Source organism: Lepisosteus platostomus, chromosome 13, assembly GCF_059453375.1.
Source record: "Lepisosteus platostomus isolate fLepPlt1 chromosome 13, fLepPlt1.hap1, whole genome shotgun sequence".
NCBI classification, from domain to species: Eukaryota; Metazoa; Chordata; class Actinopteri; order Semionotiformes; family Lepisosteidae; genus Lepisosteus; species Lepisosteus platostomus.
This window is the reverse complement of record NC_142623.1, coordinates 20,625,001-20,647,818: the sequence shown is the minus strand read 5'-3', so window position 1 is coordinate 20,647,818 and position 22,818 is coordinate 20,625,001. Positions and strand designations below refer to the sequence as shown.

General features: G+C 36.1%; 1 protein-coding gene across 4 annotated transcripts in view; it reads right to left on the bottom strand.

The window, feature by feature from the left end:
• Window positions 1–22,818, bottom strand: part of dennd1c (DENN domain containing 1C) — a 40,225-nt gene that overhangs the window by 9,633 nt on the left and 7,774 nt on the right. The window contains exons 4-18 of one of the 4 annotated variants that reach the window (XM_088603778.1): window positions 21,907–21,956; window positions 21,554–21,673; window positions 19,843–19,912; window positions 18,086–18,166; window positions 14,237–14,320; window positions 11,900–11,953; window positions 10,343–10,453; window positions 9,969–10,069; window positions 9,838–9,883; window positions 8,274–8,375; window positions 5,069–5,194; window positions 4,242–4,343; window positions 3,449–3,539; window positions 2,585–2,625; window positions 65–136 (exon numbers count right to left, since the gene is read on the bottom strand). In XM_088603778.1, the coding sequence (XP_088459904.1) occupies window positions 65–136; window positions 2,585–2,625; window positions 3,449–3,539; window positions 4,242–4,343; window positions 5,069–5,194; window positions 8,274–8,375; window positions 9,838–9,883; window positions 9,969–10,069; window positions 10,343–10,453; window positions 11,900–11,953; window positions 14,237–14,320; window positions 18,086–18,166; window positions 19,843–19,912; window positions 21,554–21,673; window positions 21,907–21,956 (1,251 nt within the window). Of the gene's footprint in view, window positions 1–64; window positions 137–2,584; window positions 2,626–3,448; window positions 3,540–4,241; window positions 4,344–5,068; window positions 5,195–8,273; window positions 8,376–9,837; window positions 9,884–9,968; window positions 10,070–10,342; window positions 10,454–11,899; window positions 11,954–14,236; window positions 14,321–18,085; window positions 18,167–19,576; window positions 19,702–19,842; window positions 19,913–21,553; window positions 21,674–21,906; window positions 21,957–22,818 lie in introns of those variants that run through there. The other 3 variants (XM_088603774.1, XM_088603775.1, XM_088603776.1) reach the window with 3 other exon arrangements.

Sequence of the window (22,818 nt, the reverse complement as noted above, 5' to 3'; positions counted from 1 at the left end):
TTGATTGGCATGTGCTGCTAACTTACAATACAGCCATCTATACTCTTGCACATTCAGTACTTACACATTTATACATGTTCAGCATGGCAGGATTAGCCCTGGACTTCACTGTAAGGATCAATGCACCACCTCCTTTCTATTGGAAAATGAGAAACGTACAAAATTTAAAAGCTGCAGATGGTGTCAAACCTCTTTCATAAACCCTCTTGTTATACAAGATTATATACTCTTTTAGTTAACTTTAATGGATAAAGCCCTGAATCCAAAATTATAAGGTAAAAATTAAGAAGTTTGAAACCAAAGTCAACCAAAGTTTGGTTGAACCCAAAGTTTGAAACCATCTAAAGTCATGTCATATCTTTCACAGTTCTGTATTTGCTCCTTCCCAAAACCTTGCTTGCAGCATGTGAGAATTTGTTTCCAGTCAACAATGCTGGGTATGTGTCCCTTTCTGAAGATTTTCTGTATGGAACAAAGGTCTTTACTTAAATATGTGATATAAAGGAACAAACTGAAACTGCTCAAAGCATTTTTTTGCTAACCATGAGGTTTAAAAAACATTGTTCAGTTATCTGACTGGCTGATAGGTACCTCTTCAAGTATATACTCACAGCAGCTTAACATGAACTTTTGATAAGTTCACTTAAGTAAAATGTAAAGTCAGACCACAGATTCAAACTATCTCTTCAACCAGCCCCAACATAAACAGCCCACTGAAGCAGAGGATTAACTCTCTAAGCCAAAAGGCCGGCCTCCAGCTGTCCGGGAGTCCTTAGATTTCTGTTACACCTACTCTGCATCCTACCTTCTTTCTTGGAATGTAATTATCACTCTGCTTTCCTTGTTTATTTTATCCCCTATCCTTCATTCCTTGTCATTGTCTCTTTCAGTTTCAGCCCACCAAAATCTAATCGCTGGCATGGTTTTCTTTCTTTTCTCTATAACAGCTGGAGTATCTGCCCATTCTTTATATTATTTTTGTTTAAAAATGATTTGGCCATTTCTGTATTTCATACTCATCCATTTTGAAATTGCAAATCACCTTATACATTAGCTGACCACTACAACCCCTGCACCACACACGGGAACATATGGACCTAGAAACACAGCCCTACAACATGACCAGCTGTTAATGGATATGTTGCAAGTTCCATTGGAGGGTTAGAGGAATGGTGTAATAATAATAATAATAATAATAATTGCTTACACTTATATAGCACTTTTCTGGACATTCCACTCAAAGCGCTTTACAAGTAATGGGGACTCCCCACAATCACCACCAATGTGCAGCATCCACCTGGATGATGCGACGGCACCCATAATGTGGCAGAATGCTCACCACACATCAGCTATCAGTGGGGAGGAGAGCAAAGTGATGTAGCCAATTCATAGAGGGGGATTATTAGGAGGCCATGATTGGTAAGGGGCAATGGGAAATTTGGCCAGGCCGCCGGGGTTACACCCCTACTCTTTTCGAGAAACGCCCTGGGATTTTTAATGACCACAGAGAGTCAGGACCTCGGATTTACATCTCATCCGAAGGACGGCGCCTGTTTTTACAGTATAGTGTCCCCGTCACTATACTGGGGCATTAGGACCCACATGGACCGCAGGCTGAGGGCCCCCTGCTGGCCCCACTAACACCTCTTCCAGCAGCAACCTTAGTTTTTCCCAGGAGGTCTCCCATCCAGGTACTGACCAGGCTCACACCTGCTTAGCTTCAGTGGGTATCTCTTGATAACTGCATTGGAATATTTCAAACACTTGTAGGTCCTATGAGTCATTATTACATGATAAACCATGAATGTTTTGATCACTCCATAGTGTTCAGCCAGTTGTGTACTACCATTTGTAGAATTGACGTCAAAGTCTGCTAATCAAATAGTCCAGACTGAAACTGCTGGTGTATACTGTATGTTATATGTACTGTTATCATACAGTGCTCTGATCAAGTGCCTTTATAAGCTTAGCTACAGAGGGACCCTGAATATGTTCTTTCTGTGTTAATTATTTGTCTCACAATATACAGTACATGCCTATTAAATACATAATGATAAAATCACAAGCTTAGTGGCAGGTAATTCAGCATCATTGCGTATTCTGATCATGGACAGTTCCTTTTAAGACCCAAACTTTTCAGATCATTCAGTATTTCCTTTGCCAGTACTATACGCAGAAGTATGATAGAGTATAATATGTACGAGAATGATTTGCCATCTTCTCAGCTTGCAAAAACATCAAACATCAGAAATCAGGACATCACAGGAATATCACCAGTTATGTCATTCTTTATTTTATGTTTAACTTTTCCCTACTTTACAATTTCAGTGATTTTCAGAGCTCAAACGATTAAAATGATTAAAAGGCATGGTTAAATTAATTGATTACTATCAATTTGGAATGTTAAGATATGTCCTAAGATATCTAAATTGATAAGAAATTTCAAACCAAATGACATCTCAACCATCTGTCTAGTCAAAAGTGATCTAGAGATAAAACTATGGATCAAAACTGAAGAACGCAATCCACTTTGACTTCTGAACTATTTATCCAATAAAATATATACAGCATATTTAAATTATACCTTTAAGTTGCCCACAAGCTGCTGATACGATTTTGATCCTCCTAGAAGCAAAAAGATCAATGTTATTACAATTTTAAGTAAATACAACAGATTTTATATGAGCACAATGGAGTTTCTTCTGTTAGTGTCACTTCTGCTCTCAATTGCTTTGTCTAATTAACAAGGTCTATAATAACATGAATTTCTGTAGTGGTATAGCAGTCAGAATCCCTTCAAACCAAAAACAACAGTATAAGTAAAGGGAAATGCTTTGTGTCATAAATTCTGTCGTAAAACTTCTGTTGTTTTTTCCTTCAGAATGATAGGATGCCAAAGTTGTTCTATAATTATAAAGTTATGCACTGCTGTCATCAAAATAAACATTCCAGTCTGGCAGTAAACTAAAAGTATTTACAATTCAACAATTGTCGGAACTCTATGAGCTTTCTGAAGGATTTAAATTATACTCTGCTGTTTCACAAATTGTTTATAACTTGATTAAATATGAGCAAAACAGGTTGATACGGGAATTTGAAAATAATTAAATATCATTAAGCAAAAAATACATATTCATATCATTAAGTAAAGAATACATAAAACAACAAAATAACTCATTAATGTGATAAAATAAGAAACAAATATAAAATAAGATATTTGCAAGATATTTAAGGAGTTGGTAATAAGATTTGGCCATGATGAAAGGATATATTTTAATTATTAAGGAACAGGTAAAGGTTTGTTCCATGCTGAAAAGAGAAGAAAAGAAAAACAGCATTGTTTTTTTCTTCTCTTTTCAGCATGGAATAAACCTTTACTTGTTCCTTTACAACCTACTCATGATGACACAGCTACCTATTTGAACTATTTTAATTATTAGTTTCATACCTGCAGACACCCCACAGTGGCTAATTTCTTCCTCAAAAACATCTGCAAATTGCTTCCCACTGTTTAACTTCTCAAGACGGTTATCGATGAACTAGGCAAGATATTAGAAAAAGCAACATTGTCTGCTTAATTCCATTTTTTGGAAAAGAGAAAATACAAATTAAGAACAACGTCACATTTCTCTAATAGTTCTGAATCTCCTCCCTCTTTTTTGTCATTTTTATTAAACATGTTTTTTTTGTTCATACTTAAAACACTAAACAAAAACCTAATAGAGTTCACTTAGACACACAAGGGGGGATCAAATTAAACATCAATATTAATCATATTTTGAGAAGGAGCAGGTTACAACCTGATCTCATCACATTTCAAGAACTAATCAAGTTTGGCTCTGGTCAGTATTGAGCTAGGAGAATTTGCAGATGAAATGATGCCCTGATATTAATAGCTGCCTTTTTCAAAAATTGTAAGTAATATAACTCTGGTCTCTTGTGTAAATTCTACTCTGAAATTGGCCTTCCTAAAAATTCAAGTGCTAAATCTATTTCTCATTTTATACAGAGCACCTTTGTATTCTTGGGAGGTGAAGACTGTATAATTGCAATAAATAATGTAATATAAATAATAGCAGTAATCTATTAGCAGTGAACCAGTGACATTAAACTTTTGCTCAAAATAAATTATTGAAGCCTGGAAGGACTTCTGAGAATTGTAATTCAACTATTGAGATACCTAGGTGGAACTTCAAGTAGTGAATGCACTTTATGTGCATGTTTAAAATGGATAAGCATACCTGCTTGAAGAATTGTAGGTGGACTGCGTTTTCTAGAAATTGCATCATGGTGTTAGATTTGTGGTTCAGAAAGGATTCCTCGGAAAATGTAATTTGGTTGTCCTAGAAAACAAAGATTGAAGATATAGTCAAAAAACGACATGGAGCTCCTGAATTTCTCACCTCACAGTTTAAGAGAGTTCCTCTCTTTAATGAGAAACCCGAACACATCAGATCTGATATTGGAACTTTTCTCCCAGTAATAAAATATATAAGGAATAACATAATGTGTTAAAAAGTATGGGAGCTCCTGAACGGCCTAACATATAGACAGTTAATCAGAACACAGAGTGAACTGACCCAGATGGTGCCATTTGATGGTGCCATTTTGAAACCGGTTCATGTCATTATCTGATGCATTTGTCCAAACTGGATGTGCTTAAGTTGGACATGGTCAAGCTTTTGGCATGGCAATCTGTGATCTGCTGGACATTTCCAAACTTACAGTGATGTCAGATAGGAAAACTTCTCCAGACGGCAGTAACTGTCATGTAATGCACTGTGTAACTCACAAATGTTTCTTCCAGGTGGGTCAGAGGAGTGTACACTGTATCTAACTGTTGTGAGGTCACTGTTCTTATGTGTGGTACTGGGGTTGTAGCCACAAAGAAAGACTTAAACTATTTGCCATTCAAATTATGATGGGTATATGTCAAATTGTAAACATTTGCAGATTTTAAATTTCTGTATTATAATTCAAATAAACAAAATACATCAAACAAAAAATCAATAATGAACTAGAACTTGATGCCCTGATCTGTGGCTTGAGGACAGGGGACCATACTTACCAACTCACAGACAAGTGCATCCCGGTAGCCCCCGAAGAGCAGTGCTTGTGCTCTCAGAAATGCTCGCGCCACGCCATCCCCAGTAGCAGCAGACTGTTTCTTTAGTTTCATCTTCAAAAGTGACACCTGAGACAGATAATGTCATAGATGAATCTAATGTGCTCTAGAAATATCTCCACTTACAGTATGACATTTTGAGCTGTTTGTGGGTTTCCACAGCTCCTGTTTCTAACTTCAACCTGTCATTTTTCAGTTATCACGTGCTTCAGTGATCACTAACCTTTCCTTGACATGCCTTTAAAACAGTGCAAAACAATGTGTGTGGCATGCTTTACCAAAAAGCGAGATGACCTCTGGTGCCACTTGTTCTGCCTGCAGGCTTTTATTTCTGTGTTTTTGTTCACTGTCATTTCCTTTATTTTTATTACATCAGCAGCACAGATTCTGCTAAACGCAGGGCTTTAAACTTCTATGCATGTTGAAGTCTCTATTTCAACCATGAAAAACAGCCTGATGTGTTGTGGAAAAAAAAAACTGTTACAGTACTAGTAACTTGAAGCAAATTCTGATAAACTGTTAAACATATCTTTAATACAGAAAATATCTTTTTTTTTTACTTTGAAAAATTGAAATTGCATTCAAATAATGATAAAAAAGTCAAAATTATTCCTGACTTTCAAAATATTTCAAGTCTTCAGGTAATGTTTACAAGTGCACATCTTTTAAAGAGATTAGGATCTATCTCCCTCTGTGGCTTTAGGCTTTACATAGTCACTATATTTAAATTTGAGCTGAGATGTCTGTTATACACCAGGTCTGTTTGGGGAATATTTTGAAAAGCTTTCTGAGTTATATTAGTGCATCAATGTCAAAAATAGTTTTATCCATTTGTCTTTTTTCAATAGCTGCTTAGTCATAGTCACAGTGAGCCAGAGCCTAATCACAAAATATCTTGTCCATTACAGATTAGAAACCTTAATGTGCAGAAACGTATTATTTTAGGAAACTTGGTAAAGAAACAATGAAATTGTTCATTTCCTAACTATACTATTAAGCACAGTATGCCATTCCAGGATTGTGAATGCACAAAATCAATTCTGAGAAATCCCCCAGAAATTTTGACAGGACTATTGAGACACAGAAAGAGACACAGAAAGAGCTGAAAGTGAGAGTTAAGGAGAGCAAGGTTGCTTATGGGAGGAAAATGGAGGACAGGCTGAGGGAGAGCAATGTGAGAGAAGTGTGGAGTGGCATGAGGAAGATCTCTGGATACAAGTTGTCCGGCGGCCAACAGGGTGAGGGAGGCCTGGAGAGGGCCAATGAGCTGAATCTTTTCTTTAACAGATTCGATACAGAGTCCACTGTCCATTCACCTCACAGGCCTTCACCCCAGACACCCTCTTCATGTCCTCAGTCACCCCATCATGAGATCCCTCCTACTCCTACTCCATCTTCCCCTGCCCTCCACGGCCTATCCATCACAGCTGACCAGGTCAGAAGGGAGTTGAGGAGACTCCATGCAGGGAAGGCAGCGGGTCCTGATGGTGTCAGCTCCAGGGAGCTAAAGATCTGCACGGACCAACTGGGTTCAGTGCTGCAGTATATCTTCAACCTCAGCCTGAGATTAGAAAAGGTTCCGATGCTCTGGAAGACATCTTGCCTGGTGCCAGGACCCCAAAAGGGGCACCCTAAAGTCTTGAATGACTACAGACCAGTGGCACTTACATCACACCTAATGAAAACTCTGGAAAGGCTTGTACTGGAGCACCTCAGAACCCTGGTGAGTACAGCACTGGACCCCCTGCAGTTCGCCTACCGGTCACACTTGGGAGTGGAGGATGCAGTCATCTATCTGCTACACAGAGCTAACTCTCACCTGGAGAGAGTTATGTTCTTTGACTTCTCCAGTGCCTTTAACACTATCCATCCACCTTTACTGAGAGATAAGCTAAGGGCGGCGCAGGTGGACACTCCCCTGGTGTCTTGGATTATAGACTATCTGACCTGCAGGCCACAGTATGTACGGCTACAGAGCTGTGTGTCCAAACAGGTTGTTAGCAGTACTGGGGCTCCACAGGGGACTGTCCTTGCTCCATTCCTGTTCACCTTTTATACTTCTGACTTCAGGTACAACTCTGAGACATGTCATCTGCAGAAGTTTTCGGATGACTCTGCAATTGTGGGGTGTATTTGAGAGGAGAGGGAGGAGGAATATAGGAGCTTGATTACCAACTTTGTGGACTGGTGTCATCTTAACCATCTCCAGCTTAACACCAGCAAGACCAAAGAAATGATTTTGGACTTTCGAAGGAATAAGTCTCCACTGAACCCTGTTTCCATCCAGGGTGAGGACATAGAGGGCGTGCATTCCTATAAGTACTTAGGGGTACACCTGGATGATAAGCTGGAGTGGTCTGGTAACACTGACGCCCTGTACAAGAAAGGCCAGAGCCAACTCTATTTTCTTAGGAGGTACAGGTCCTTTGGTGTGTGTGGAACACTGCTACACATTTTTTATGAATCAGTGGTGGCGGCGGCCATCTTCTACGCTGTTGTGTGCTGGGGCAGCAGCATCATGACAGAAGATGCAAATAGGCTCAATAAACTTATCAAGAAGGCTGGCTCTGTGTTGGGGATGAGCCTTGACCCCATGGAGGTGGTGGCTGAGAGGAGAATGCTGACCAAGCTCACAGCCATCATGAACAACACCTCTCATCCGCTTCATGGGACTGTTACTGGGCAGCGGAGCACTTTTAGCAACAGACTGCTCCAGCTACGGTGTTCAAGGGAACGTTTCCGCAGGTCTTTTCTCCCACCGGCAGTCAGGGTGTATAACGCTGCCCTAGGCTAGGACTGTTAGCCCTTCATTTGCTCAACTATGGACAGCTTTGCTCCATTGTACTTTTTGGACAATCAGTCTGTATAAACCTATGTGCATTTTGCACATATTTTATTGTTTTTACAGTAACTATGATCATCACATTTTGCACAAACCTATGTATTTATTTTTTATTTATTTATTTTTAGTTATTTTGTTGTCTTTTGTTTTATAACTATTCTGATCTCTGTTTTTGCTTGTCTTGGGCTGGACTGCTGTAACACATCAATTTCCCTATGGGATTAATAAAGTTTTATCTATCTATCTATTGGATATATGTTCTAGTTGTCCAAGCCACATGTTTCTCTAACTTTTGAAACCACATACCACATCTGAAGGAATCTTCTTTAAATCTTCGAATGGTGATTCCATAGTGTTTGTGTCAACATTCAAAATGATGACATCTTCTAAAGCCCGACTCTTAACTCTCTGAAGGGTGAAAGAAGACAAAGGGTTGTACAGTTTTTAAGTCAAGTCAGGTCTTTTCAATAGTAATAGAATGGAAACCATAGAAGAGTAAAAACCATCTAAAATAGGTGGAAGCTCTTTTGAAGCTAGAATTTCAATACCAAACATTGCAAACTGGTTTGAGCTGTTAATTGTGACAGGAATTCCTATTTCTAGAGCTGTAATTTGATAGTGTGCTTTTAATTTTGCTAACAACAAAAGAAAGCCATGTTTTTTATAGTATTTACTAAGATATCTTTTAGACCTTTCCTCTGCTGTTTCTGTCTTACCACACAACCTATTTCTGTAGCCCTGCATGAATATCTGTCTGCTTTTCCTTTAAAAAAGGAAATTCCAAAGTTGCTTTGTAAATGATGCAGATGTCCTTCATTTTTGTATTTCAAAGACTTTGTGCAATCCTAATTAAACCACCATTTTCATTTCCCAGCTATGATTCATGAAGAAATCTTTCAAGACGTTTTCCTTGCTCTGAAAGTTTAATAGTATATTGAATGGCTAGCTAAGGTGAAAAAAGTATAATAAAATAACAGAACACTTAATGCAAGATGTGATATGCATCTAGCAAGGAACTATTTGCAAACATGATTATCTAAAACATGAAGATTTAGACTAGTCCATTAAACAAATGCAATCACAAATACTTCTTTTTTTTTTCTTTAGGGAAATTATTTTAATGCCTTGTATTGGCATTAAAAAAGATTGTCTCCCTTTCTTAAACCAATAATTAAAAGAGAAGGCAATATGTGTCTGTATCTTTACATTCTTATATACAGATGTACTAACCTTTATCTATATTATTACAAATATTTCCTGCTGGTGATAAAAAGAGAATGACTATTGCTTTGTCTTGTGACATAGAACATGTAGTGTTGCAAACAAAATATGCTTCACACGCTCTTAGTCAATCCTGACCTTGGAATAATAGCAAGCTGTTGATGGTAGTGACTAAAAGTTACATCTACCCAGTGTAAAAAATGATTGAACTGTTCCTGAACAAAAATAAGCGTGGATAAACAACTATGATAGAGACATATTTCCCAATCCATCCATCCATTGCTATCTGCATTTTCCAATTCAGGGGCATGAGGTAGCCAGAGCCTATGCCGGCAAGCAATGGGCACAAGGCAGGATACACCTTGGACTGGTCACCAGTCCATTGCAGAGTAACACAGACATGCACACACTCAAACCAGGGACAATTGTCCTGGAAGCCAATTAACCTACGTACCAGTATGTCTTTGGACTGCGGGAGGAAACAGGAACACATTCCATGCAGATAGCACCCTAGGTCTGGAATTGAACTCCGGGCCCCAGTGCTGAGAGGTAGCAAAGCTACCCACTGCACCGCTGTGTTGTCTCTCTCATATGTCTTACTGTGAATATAATATTCAGTAGAAACTTCTGAAGATAGTAAAAAATGTACCTCCATTAGACTTGAGTGGACACCAATAAGGTAGGGCATTGGAGCACTGAAAAACAGAAGAGAAACAATGAAGCACTTTGATACAGAAATGCATAGGTTTTGTTTTTATGTCTCATTCCACAGGGACCTACCAGCAGTAATCCAGCAGGTGGGGTGGCAGCACTGGGATGAATATGTGCTGCCAGTACATCATATAGAGCATGGCACTGGTGGCATGGACACAGGCAGTCAGCTGAAACACCATCACAGAAGGAAAATGACATATTTAAAAACAGAAAATAGCACTAAAAGAAGATTGTAAGTCAATGCAGCTTAAACATAGAAAACTGATAAATTGCTTCACCAACTGGCAAACAAAAAAAACACACAGAATAAACATAAAACCAGAATGAAATTATTTATTCTTTAAGGAGGAATACCACTGATGGTATTCCACTAATACAGTACACCGCCCCTGCAATTACTGAGCTTTTCAAGCTTTGTAAAAAAAGGCAGGATGGCTCACTGTGCTTAGTTTGCTTGAAGTGATGAGTATTCTCCTCTCGAATAGCATACTGGCATAGAGATGCAAAAGGTTGCTGACATCCACTGTCACCACCAGTTCTGTAAGGTTCCTCTAAGAAAATGCAGATGGGGAATCAATTAGAGTCTTTGCATCTTATTGCTGTAAATGCATGCAAAATTTCAGATATTTGAATGTATAGTGTAGCCAATCATACAGTATATACATACACAATATACCCACAACTTACTGCATGTCATCAGGAAACGAAAGCAGAAAACAAATTAATCTTATATTTAACAAGGTAAATACAATTAACATTGATGATCTGGAGACTCATTTACACAACAAGATATTTACTAAAATAACATAAGTGAAGTATCTTTCTCTAGTGTACACCAGCAATAACACACCCGAACAGCAACCCACATTTGAACCCCAAACCCATCAGTCTGAAGTCCTAACCATTGTTCCATGCTGCTGCCTATTTTCTACATTATTCAGTGGTAATCAAAGGTAAAGACTTCTAAATAGTGTGACCAGGACTGAAGATTTGCTGTCAAAGATCCCTACTCTTTCCTTAAACAAAGGCAAATTAGACTCCTGTTATTTCTCTCTATCCCATGACCTTCCATGTTTTGGATAGCAGATGTTGATGATTGCGAACTACTGTATCTGTACTGTGTTAACTGTGAGTTAACATTTCTTTCAGTGAATAACCTGATAACTCATATTTTTCAAACAGAAACCATGATGGTTTTTGACATCAGAAAAAAGTGCATTCTTGTTTTGGACATGTTGTGATACCCCTTATCACCCCTTGACAGAGAACCTTTTCATTAATACATTAATTAAATGATGATTGAAATTAAAAGAAGTAGAGCTTAGTTATTATTAGATTATTTGATATTTATTACCTAAATAGAGCACAGACACTATTTTCAGAAATATATCAAATTCCAAACATACAGCAGCACATCACTGTGGATGTGTCATTTTTTTTCTTTTGAGTGCATTCTATTGTATTAGTGAGCAGGCAGTTTTAGCTTTAGCGGCATTGTGTAAATTTGAAATAAAGTGTGTTGTGTAAATTAATTTATTGTATTATTTAACCTGGATGTTGTAGTGAGATTATACAAGATGGTCAAATCAAGCAGGGAATGTTCAGGAAGCCTGATTTGGAATAGCAGGGTTAGAATCCTTGATCTAGTAAAAATAAAAAGGCTACAATGGGACATCTAGTATTGTAAGAAAGATCATTTCTACAGAACAGAGCTCCTGGTACCACTCTTAAGAGGAAGCACCCCACATATGATCTTCCAACACTACTTCCAATAGTAACCTGATGTTCTTCAAGGGTCTGACCATAAGCAGGTGTTAATGAGTTTTCTGAGATCTGAAAAGATCAGGCTTGATGGTGGTATAGTCACTGGCATTTCAAAATTGTTGCAAATAAAATTTCAGACAAAACTCAAAGCCAGTAAATACTTCATAGCAAAATAAAAAAATTAAAAATACAATCTATACAACTACGTTTTTCTGAAGATCATCAGCACTTACACTTTCCGGTATGGTAGGCAGGCTTCCCAAGTCTGGTGCGATGAAATATGGCAGCTAACAGCAAAAGCATTAAGAAAGAAATGGTTAACCAGTTTCTCAAGCAAGTTTCTCTTGCTACCAACAGTGAGCACTGTGCATTTCTAAATAGAAATTTTTATGTCCAAAATATATACAACAGGACTGAATGTAAACATGACATGTTGAGGATGACAATTAAATTGTGAAAATATGTTATGTCCTTTGGATTTTAGGTTTCTCACCAAAATTTAAGCAAAAACTCTAAAAGCCCATTGAAGACACATTATAGCGTGGAATCATTTCAATAAAAAGATAAATGAGAAGACATCATATTCTGTTTGGGCCATCGAGTTGCTTGTTGAGTGAGAATTGCCAGATGTTGTTTCTAGAAAGCTGTAGACACTCATTGCCAGGTTTCCATATACTGAAGAGTGGAATATGAATAATTATTTTTTCTTTTAGCTACTAATTTTCCATCAAATTCATATCAGAGCAAATAATTTCTAGATCAGCAGGGATGTTGAAAAGGGATGTTTTTTTTTCAAATCCAGTTTAAGGTTGTGATTTAGCATGACAAATGTATGATGAATCACAGCCCCAGACTGGGTCTGAAATAATTATATACGTACTTCAGCATAACATATTATAGATAGTATGTTTCAAAGTGGAATATTAAATTAATTTCTGATTAAACTCTGATTTATCCATTTTATAAATTACAAATAAGCAACCCCTCCCACGTACTTATGTGCTCCTTAAAGTTGTTATTCTACAGATATTCTACAGGATCTACAATTTATTTACAGGATCTGCATGTTAATGTTAATGGAGCTCATACATGGTGTTTTATAAGATAATAAAAGAGTGTTGCTCTCAGTTGTGATCAGTCTAAACAACACTCACAACGTCCTCCTAGCACAACATAATAGAAAGTACAAACAAACCTAAGACATCAGGTTGGTAATCTTTGTTTCCGTTCACCACACTTCCTAGTTGAAAATAATGTCACGAAAGGGATATTTTCCAGTTTTATTAGTTAGAACTGTTTTGTGTTCACTTCTTTCATTCACATGTTGCATAACAGAAACTTAGCGTTTCTATGAGGACTACTGATGAAAAGCAACACACACAAAGGAAGTAGTAAGGTGTTTTATAGAACAGGTGGACAGGTACGTTTCTCAAAATACAGAAGTGGTACACTCACGGCTCATACACACATTCTCTTTTACACACACCCTGTCTGATTAAATGAACAATACAAACCTTTTTGTCAGCTCTTTCTGTTAATACCAAAAACCAATAAATAAGTCTTCAGACCTTTCGGACTGGTTTTTGCAAAAAAATGTTTGTTAGTATAGAACAATGCATGCAGCATTCATTGATTGTATTAGTTTGATTAGTTACATATTAGGAATCTTATGAAGATTTAAATGCGGACCTGAGCATAGTTATGCTAAACAAAGTGAGTCTGCTCTCTCCATATGGACTGGTGTCAGGACTCGGAAAACCACACAATATACAATATATATATACAATATATTTGTCACATAACTCCTTTTCCATTTGCCTTTATAGGCATTAACATAAATACAGAGAAAAGCCTAATTATTGGGACAGTGAAGTTTAATTTGTCATTTTTGCAAATAATGAACTTTGTATTTGAGATCAATCAGATCAGATTAATATGAGAGAAAATACAGACATTCAAACTATAATTTTATACAGTAAATATGTATAGTGATTTTTGAATGCTTTAAAAGAGAGATGGTGTTTTATAAAGCCAAGTAATTTATCACTGAATTTCTTCAGATGTGCCCTGGACACTATTCAAGTAACACTCTTGAAGTAGGTATGAGACCAAAATATTAGTGTGAGACCTTACCTCACTTTTTTATTTCCTGCAATAAAATTCAGTAAGAGGTTTTTTTTTTACACAATTTAATACTGTTACTTTTGTAAAATTTGGGAATTGCTGGTTAAGCCACCTGAAGTGACTCATTCCAAATGGAGAGTGGAAGCAGTAACATCATGCTTGCTCATTATTTTTGTATTCAGAACTCACTGTAAGTGAACAAGCTACTGTATAAAGCAGTAATCCTCTGACAAACCAACACACATTTTAGATGGAAAATTTTTTTAATATTAATAAAAAATCTTTTTGAATTTGCTCCATTTCTGAATTTTTCTCTCTCAATAAACCCCAAAATGACAACATATTATTGCATGTCTGCCTTGGTTGTAGACATGAAGGACTACACGTGTTAGTCTGATTAGCTACAGGCTCACCGGCACATTCTGACACCAGAATCTTACACTCACCCCGAGATTCCCACTAGACAGGTCTTTAATATTCTTGCCCTGCTGTTTGAGCAGAGCCACTGTGGTGAGCTGCAGCTCCTGGTCCTTATTGTGAAAATACAGGGTAAAATCATTTTTCATTATGCTCCACGTTTTCAGCACAAATGTCTATACAGTAAGCATTGGGAATAAAGAGACATTTTGACACAGAACACACTTATAAAGTTTCCCCTAAACTGAAATAAATTTAAAAAGTATCTTTTAATATGGATATACAGAGAGGCATTGACATTGTGACAAATGAGCATTGAATTTTATTAAACACAAAATACATAGTATTTCATGTTTTAGAAATAAAATCGTTTTAGAATTTAAAATTCAAACTCATTACATTTATTTTTAAAATTTTAATTTAATTATTTTTTTTTATTTTCACAATTATATTTCACTTCATATTAGTCATATCACTTTACTGTTTTTTTTCATTCTTGGCTTGTGGTATTTAAGAGACAATGGTAATTTAGCAAAGGAATAATGCTAAAGATACATATTTATTTATTTCAGTTTAGAGTACGAGAAACTACTTCTCTACTACCTCTTAGGGCCTAATTATTTTGGGTCCTTTTACAAGCTCTGGTCTTCCTGCATGCAACTCTGCTGTGATTTGCATGGACTTGGCATGAAAACAATACCTTTGCAAATTCATTTTTTTCATGATCCAGTAGTTGATTTTTATAATATAATATGCATGCATGTGTATTTTTTTTAACGTTCCCCTATTTGGATCATTATGGCAACAGTTCACAATGCTGGAAAAAAACATGAAGAGGCATGGGAATTTAAAATTCCATCATGATGAAATGATTTTCCTCCAAAGGGTTTAATTGACTCTAGTAAATCAAAATGTCAGTAACCCCTTCTATATTCTATATAGAATGATTTGCAAAATAATACACTCCTCAGTTACAATATTAAATAACTGTGTAAAGTTACACAATGACAAATTACAAATGTTTTTGTTTTAAAATGAAATGTTTCATTCAAAAGAGTGCTGATCAAATTGAACACTGTTGTATGTGAAGAATGACAACCTGCTAAGATAAAATTAAGTTTACAAATTGTGCTTAAGTCACTACCCGGTGGAAGCATCTTTGGCAGCAATTACTTGTGTCACTGTTTTTGGATATTTCTTTTACAACTTTGCAGAAGACCATTCTTTCTATTCTCAATTATTTCCATTTCTGCCCATTTCCATTTCTGCCATAATTGTTCCAGTTCTGATAAGGTTGTTGGTTATCATTTACGGACTGTAGTCTTCAAGTCTTGCCATACATTTTCTATTGGGGTGAAGTCAGGACTTCAACTGGGCCAGTCAAAGGCATGATTCTGTTCTCGTCAAAAATTATAAGTATGACTTTGCTCTGCTGCTTTATAGCATTATCTTGCTAAAATGTAAATTGTCAACCAAGTTTTAGATTCTTGTGTAACTCAATCAGTTTTTCCTTTAGGATTCACCAGTACTTTCCTCGGTAAGATGAAACCATTGTATGGAAACTTTGCAAAACATTAACCAGAATTTTCTCACTGAGAATAATAGTAAGAGAACTTCTTAATTATACATAATAGCTGCCAGTACATTTAATTAAAAGAGCATTCACCAAAGGTGTTCTTACATAGTTATAATGATAATCATTGAAGTTGCACTACTCTTTCTGATGTGCATATTATGTGTCTTTTAGCACTAGTGACAGATTAGTAGATTGCATTGTTCTTGTACAAAGAGTTTATTCTAGCATAAAAGGGGCACAAATAACACAATGCCCTTCTGTTTCTTCTGGAAAAAAAACATTATGAACCGTCACTGAAGCATCTGAAGGTCAGACACTAATACAATATATCTTCTGTTTTCTTATCTGAGGTCATTTTACATTTTACAGTATTTGATATTCTCAAACCTCTGCATAGAAAAAATAAACTTACAATGTCTCATTTTTAACAAGATTCTACAAAAATATTGCTGTGTGCACTGCCTTTAGCAAGCTCATTTAATATCATTACCAGTTCTCTCCTTTAGTTTAATATTTGACTGTTTATAAGCAATGCATAATTTCTATGTATGTGTCTCTAGGAACCAGACTGCCATTATTTCACATTTTAAAAGTCTTTATTAAATTATTAATGCAACTTGTCAATGTAGCTCAAGTAATATGATACATTTATATTTTTCATAAATACTGTATTAATTATTGTTTAATAATTTGCTCACGACAATATTTTCTCTCACCTTGTCTTAACATGTGGTTAACTTTGACTTTTTAATTTGACATTCTTTATATTTTCTTGTTATATACATGTAATAATAAAATTTTAAAAATGCCAGCAAAATCAAGATCAAAACAAAACCGTTAATGAATAGTGACATTATTATATTTAAATTTCTTCTCAAACATTATTTTGCATGCCCTATGTCTGACAATGTTTTAAAACAATTTAAAAATTGTTGGTTGACATCATCCCCTTGTACAGTATGTTTATTAAGTTATTTTATTATATTTAACTTTTTCTTTGTACTTAGGTCTAGCTAGATTCTATCCAGCCTTTATTTAAGAATATTTTGCAAACTCATCGCCATGACTTTTTCCATATCCCCCAAAAAGACAATGGAACTGGGCTACTCTCCGACATATAGTACCTCTTTCCATCTACTGTATGTTAAATACATCTATGCATGCAAATAAAACAGCAGAGAAGTAAAGTAACATTCCAATTAAATCCCAGACCAATAGATCTTGCAATGAACAAAATGCAGTTGATTGTGATGTAAACTGTTTTTTTTTATGGTCAGAGGCTTGCTACAGGGCTGACAGGTAAATCAGTGGAAGGCTACTGATTTTACAAAGCTCTCATTGTTTTTCCTCCTGTGATATAGTTTCCATTCAAATGGAGTCTGTGTCCTGATGGTGAGATATTACAGACTCTGCTTATGGAGGGGATGTACGCTGCAACCATTGACTATTATTAGACTTCACTGGACTTCCTTTTTGCACTTATGGTATGATGAGGTTGGTACTAGGTACAATTTGTTTTCCGGTTAGAGATAAAGGAGGTGAATCATATTTTCCTCCTTGCAACCACAATAAACTAGTTGAAAAGATTATGTTTATTTAGAAGAGGTATCCCCAACTATAAACTTTGGTGTCCAGAACCCAGCAGACTTTCTATGTCTGTTTAAGTCTTCAACAGCTTATGTTATATAAAAAAGGGGATGGAATGATGGCTCTGTGGCTAAGGATCTGGGGCTATGGCTGGAAGGTTGCTGCTTCAAATCCCGTGGCTGGCAGAGGGTTTCTACTCTGTTGGCAACTTTTAACCCCAGCTGCTCCAGGGGTGCTGTACAATGGCTGACCCCAAGCTTCTTTCCCTGTCTGTGTGTCTCATGGAGAGCAAGCTGGGGTATGTGAAAAGATGAATTCCTAATGCAAGAAATTGTATAGGGCTGATAAAGTGATTACAACACTTTTTTGTTTTGCAACTGTACATTTTCAGAATTATTGTGAATAAAGCTACTATTTTAAAGTCCAAGTCTTCCAGTATTTACTCATTCTTTAGCTTATACTGGTGCCATTCTGGGGCAACTACATACTGAAAGAGGGTACTAAATGTCATAAAATGGCAAAGGTTATTATTTAAGAGGGTATCAACTGTTTTAATGACAATTCTGTTATGAAAAGAAGTGTTAAGGCTTTTCATTTTGGTTCTTTCAGTTCTGTCTCATTTTGTAAATGCTCAGTTAGAATTCTTTCAGTTCTTGGGAAAAAAATGATTGGATTTAGTTATTAAAAAATAATTATTTTAAAAAGGGACACATACCAGTTGGAGGACAACAGAGCTGTCAGGTTGAGGAATGGGATGTTTGTAGAGAGCTGAAAGCAATTCCTTCATTTCATTTTTCTGTGAATAAATATGTATAGTTATTTAGCTTTTCTTTAGCTTTTCCATGGGCAGCACTAAAGGCAAGAACTAAACTGAGTTAACTCGGCATAATATCATGACTAAAATAACATGTAAAACACATGTAAATTGTAGTGCATTTTAAACCCAGTGTGTATTGTTATTTGACCTGTATTGTTAATGGGTTGACTTATTTGTTTTATAAAACTATAAATTAAAGGAGACTGGTCAATACAGCTTGCAAATCCTGTTATGTTTATCCTTTTAAGTAGGAAGGCACTCAAATGTTCTGGTAAAGAAATGTCTTCCACATTCAGAACTTGAATATAAATATATCCCTGATATAAATACTGTATATCAGAACTTTATAAATCCCCAAATTATATACTGTAATTTATATAATTGTTTGTATGTCCTATGGTCTTTTATATTCGAAAATAAATACATAAAGTTCATTATTTTAAAAAAAACTAAATCATTTTAGATATTCAGGCTCTTGAGTGGTTCAACCCATGCTCTTATTTGTGAGAGGCTGAGCTCTATGATCACAGTCTGGATCATGTTACTAGCTGACTGTGACCACAATTCCCCAACTGGTGGTTCCCAATTGGCTTAGCACCATGGACAGTGAGGTGGGATTAATCAGTCTGGGTTGTTGGCTCTGAGCTACACAATGCCCCCTTTGGCCTCCTAATAGCCCATTTCCTGACCCAAACAAGGTGAAACAGGGCATTAGAAGGGGTGGTGTTGAGGAGGTGGTGAACAGAACAAACAGAGACAAACAAAGGTGAAAAGCTATTAAAGAAGAAAAACTAGTTATCCACCAGAGGAAAATAGGAATGCACACCAATACAGGAATCAATTACGTCAATATCTTTTGGTATCACTATTTTCTATAAATGAGAGATTCATTCTAATCACTGACCAAAAGTGTTACTTAGCTTATTTTTTTATTTTGTTGATATCACACAGCGTACATAAGGGCAGAAAAGTTAGGATTTTAGTGTAGGATGTGCCAGCCTTGGCTGTAGAAGAATACAAAGAAACCTGATTACAGGCATAATAAAAAAGTGGTGCTAAACTTCAGACATGATGGAAAACGTGACCCTAATCATGTTGTTTGCTATTGGATGAGGCCTTGAAAGAATGTCAATTAAACAATAAAAAATAAATTAAGCATGATATCTCATGGAAGAATTCTGACTGCGACCACACTTGTAATACAACAAAATCAAGAACCTAATTGTACAGCTGAAAAGATTAATCAAATGTGAGTATTGACTCACAGTATTTCTGCTCTTTTATTAAAATGAAACAGTATGAAAGGAGAATATTTTTTTCACATTTAACTGAAGTTTATGTGACTCACAATTTTCACATGGCTTACAGAGGACAAGTGTGAGCACTAACCTTGTCAGCTCTCTATACCTAAATGGCACACCTAGTTTGTCAGTAGCTGTAGTGCATAAAAGGCTTAGAATCTTTCTTATCATCCATAAGTTGTTACTTGCATTTGCTTAAAGATCCATTTCCAGCTATTAGGAAAAATTAGTATTCAGTAACCCTTCAGTGATAAATTAACATTTTAAAACATTAGTTTATTTGTAATTACAACTATATATTGTTATTTTAAGTTATGTACTGTATATACTGTTTCTCCTGTCAGATAGCCTTACCTGTCCTTTAGTCAGACAGTCTGCCAGGTTATTCAGAAGTTTGTAGAACACTTCAAACCAAGGTAGATAACTGGAATAAAAATGGTGATGGGTGACAAGAAACAAAAGGTTATTTGAAGTGAAGCTGTTTTCCCTCAATCTCTGTGGTATTTAATATTCCAGTTGTCATTGATTTTATTTTAATGAACAGCCTTTCAAATTACAGAGACAACACTATGGGGATTTTCCACACATTCTGATAGAATCTAAATACATCTTCAATACAGAGTTGTCCAACAGACAGAAGGCTTGTCAGATATTTCTGAAATATGGAATCAAAGGTATTGTCTGGATACTATTTTATTACTAATTAATTCCTCCCAATTAATGGTGGATTAAGGTCAGATATCTAGAGATGTATGTGTATTTATTTCAAAATCTTTTGTTCCTTCTGATTGAAATTTTTATTTTTTAACCGTTATTATTATTTTTAAAAATAAATCCTTTACTCCACAAGTGACCTTCTAATGATAATTTGCTGTCATTCTGCTTAGAATAAACTACCCTTCATCCTTCTTGTAAATAAATCTTCACTCCATCTACAAATAGTGATTGTAGTCATAATGGCACATTCACATTATAGTCACTGCTGTTCACAAAATTGATTAAATTTTTAGTAATTTTTTATACATTCTGGATACAGTATGTAGTATCGTACTGTAGGTGCTAACAGATCTCCTCAGCCTCTTTCCTCATTGTGTCTATCGAAACATACAACAGGCATTAGGGAAAATTTGCTATAAATAAACAATAATTTTATAAACAATAATACAAAATGTATCTTTAATTTTAAATATTTAAAATAATTGTCAATAAATGTAGCTCATCATGCAAGTAATGGAGTCACATCAAGGGAAGACTGTCGCACAATTAATTTTCTTCTCCTTATCATAAATTACCATTATTTCCAGTGACCTTAAAAAATAATGTTAAATATACAAACATTGGTATATTTGCCCATTTAACCATTCACACACTTTTATCAAATTAACTGTATTGATTAGGTTTATTAGTAATTTGGTATAAAAATTACTTTTTGGATCTTACCATTTAACTTTAACAAACCTACCTAAGTGTATATTTTGGTTTATATTATGGATCCAACTTCTCCTACTTCCAATTTCTCCTGGTTTCAGTGTGTCAGATGTATCTCTGTCATCCAATTGGCCAATCACTACACTAAAACACTGAAGACCAAATGTATACTTATTGTATATATCCCAGAATCAAACCTCTCTTTTCGTGTTTGTCTCATGCAACCTTCCTCCACCCGTGCTTCTCCCTTTTGGTTAACTATTCAATCTGCATGAAGGTCCTGAATTTCTCATTCTGTGAGCAGTGTTATGGACCTTAGCCCAGAGGGTTAAGACAAATATCACTGTACCTATAGCCCCAGAAATCATTGTCAAATACATCTAATGTCTTTTTTCCTCATGAATATCTTTTTTTGCACCACTTGCAAGATAAAGAGGACTATTGGACTATTGGTGGTGGTGGTGGAGGGGAGTCCCCATTACCTGTAAAGCGCTTTGAGTGGAGTGTCCAGAAAAAGCGCTATATAAGTGTAAGCAATTATTTTTATTATTATTATTATTATTATTATTATTATTATTATTATTATTATTATTATTGTGGAAGATATGTGGATTAAAAGTACTGGAGGTTTCCTCACCTGAGGATACAAAGACAAGTCCTGGAACTGGAAGTGAGACGACAGAAACCAAAGCGCTGATTGCCTTCCAGATCTGTCAATACAAATGTGAAGTGCTGCACTGCTGGGCACTCTTTCACCCTAGAGGCCAAAAATAAAAATGAATACTGGTGCTCTTTTACATTCTGCATTTTTTGCTTAAAACTTTCCAATTCATCCAGGATATAGTTTTGTTTTCCACTGGCTCAGGGATTGACTCCTGTTTGCCACGGCCCTTATTAGGAAAGAGGGAAGATTGTCTTACCAAAACAATTATAAAACAATCTGTGTTAATTAAACCGAATTAAATAGGATTTTACAGTTTCTGTTTTTACCTTTCAACGTCATAGGGAAAGCAGAATCTTGGTAAAGTTTGCTGGGATTCCTAAAACAAGGAAAAAATAAAGCAAAATAATTATTACATTTATTTTTGTCTCTAATGCAACTTAAAATGGCACCTATTTACACAACTGGAGATCTTGGTGAAGTAATATGAAGTATTGAACTAATGGGCACAGGAGCAGTGTTTCATTTTGTTCATGATCTTAGAACCTTCGTTTTAAAAGCCCCTAATTACTACTTCACATTGCTGCCTAAAATAAGACCACACAGTACAAGCAGAAGACACATGGGCAGTTAAAAGGAATACAAAAACATCATGATTAAGAGATCACATTTTACAACTAGTGTCCCTTGTCATACAAAGTGCTATTTTTGCCACACACCTCACAGGCATCACAGACATTGAAACAAAGAGGTGTAGCGGTGAGGCTTATTAATAAGGCAGAATTAAGTGTTTCTGAGCTTTCCCAAATTAGGCCTCATTTCTCTGTTCATCTCTGTGGTGCAGCCACAGAGAAAGAATTCATGCAAGCTGATTTAAGATGTTTTCTTGTGATAAGAAACCAGCTCCCAAAGGGGGATGCACTTAGCTAAGCCTGGCTATCATGATCAATGGTCATCCATTGGCGCCTATCTGTCTAGGGAGTGCGAGTTGGACATCTGGATTGCATTCCTAAGTGTCAGGAGTAAGTGACTCATATCTCACCTTGATCAACCAATCAGGGACTGGTAGGGCCGAGTAACCCACGTGGGACTCTGATGCCCATGGAACTTTCAGCCAATCAATGAGCTGAAGTTCCTCCAGGTAAAAACAGGCAACACAGAGATTCAACAAGATTCAGAAGGGATTCTGGAGAGGATTCTGTGGACTGTTCTAAAGGGAATTCAAAGGAGAATTCCAGGGC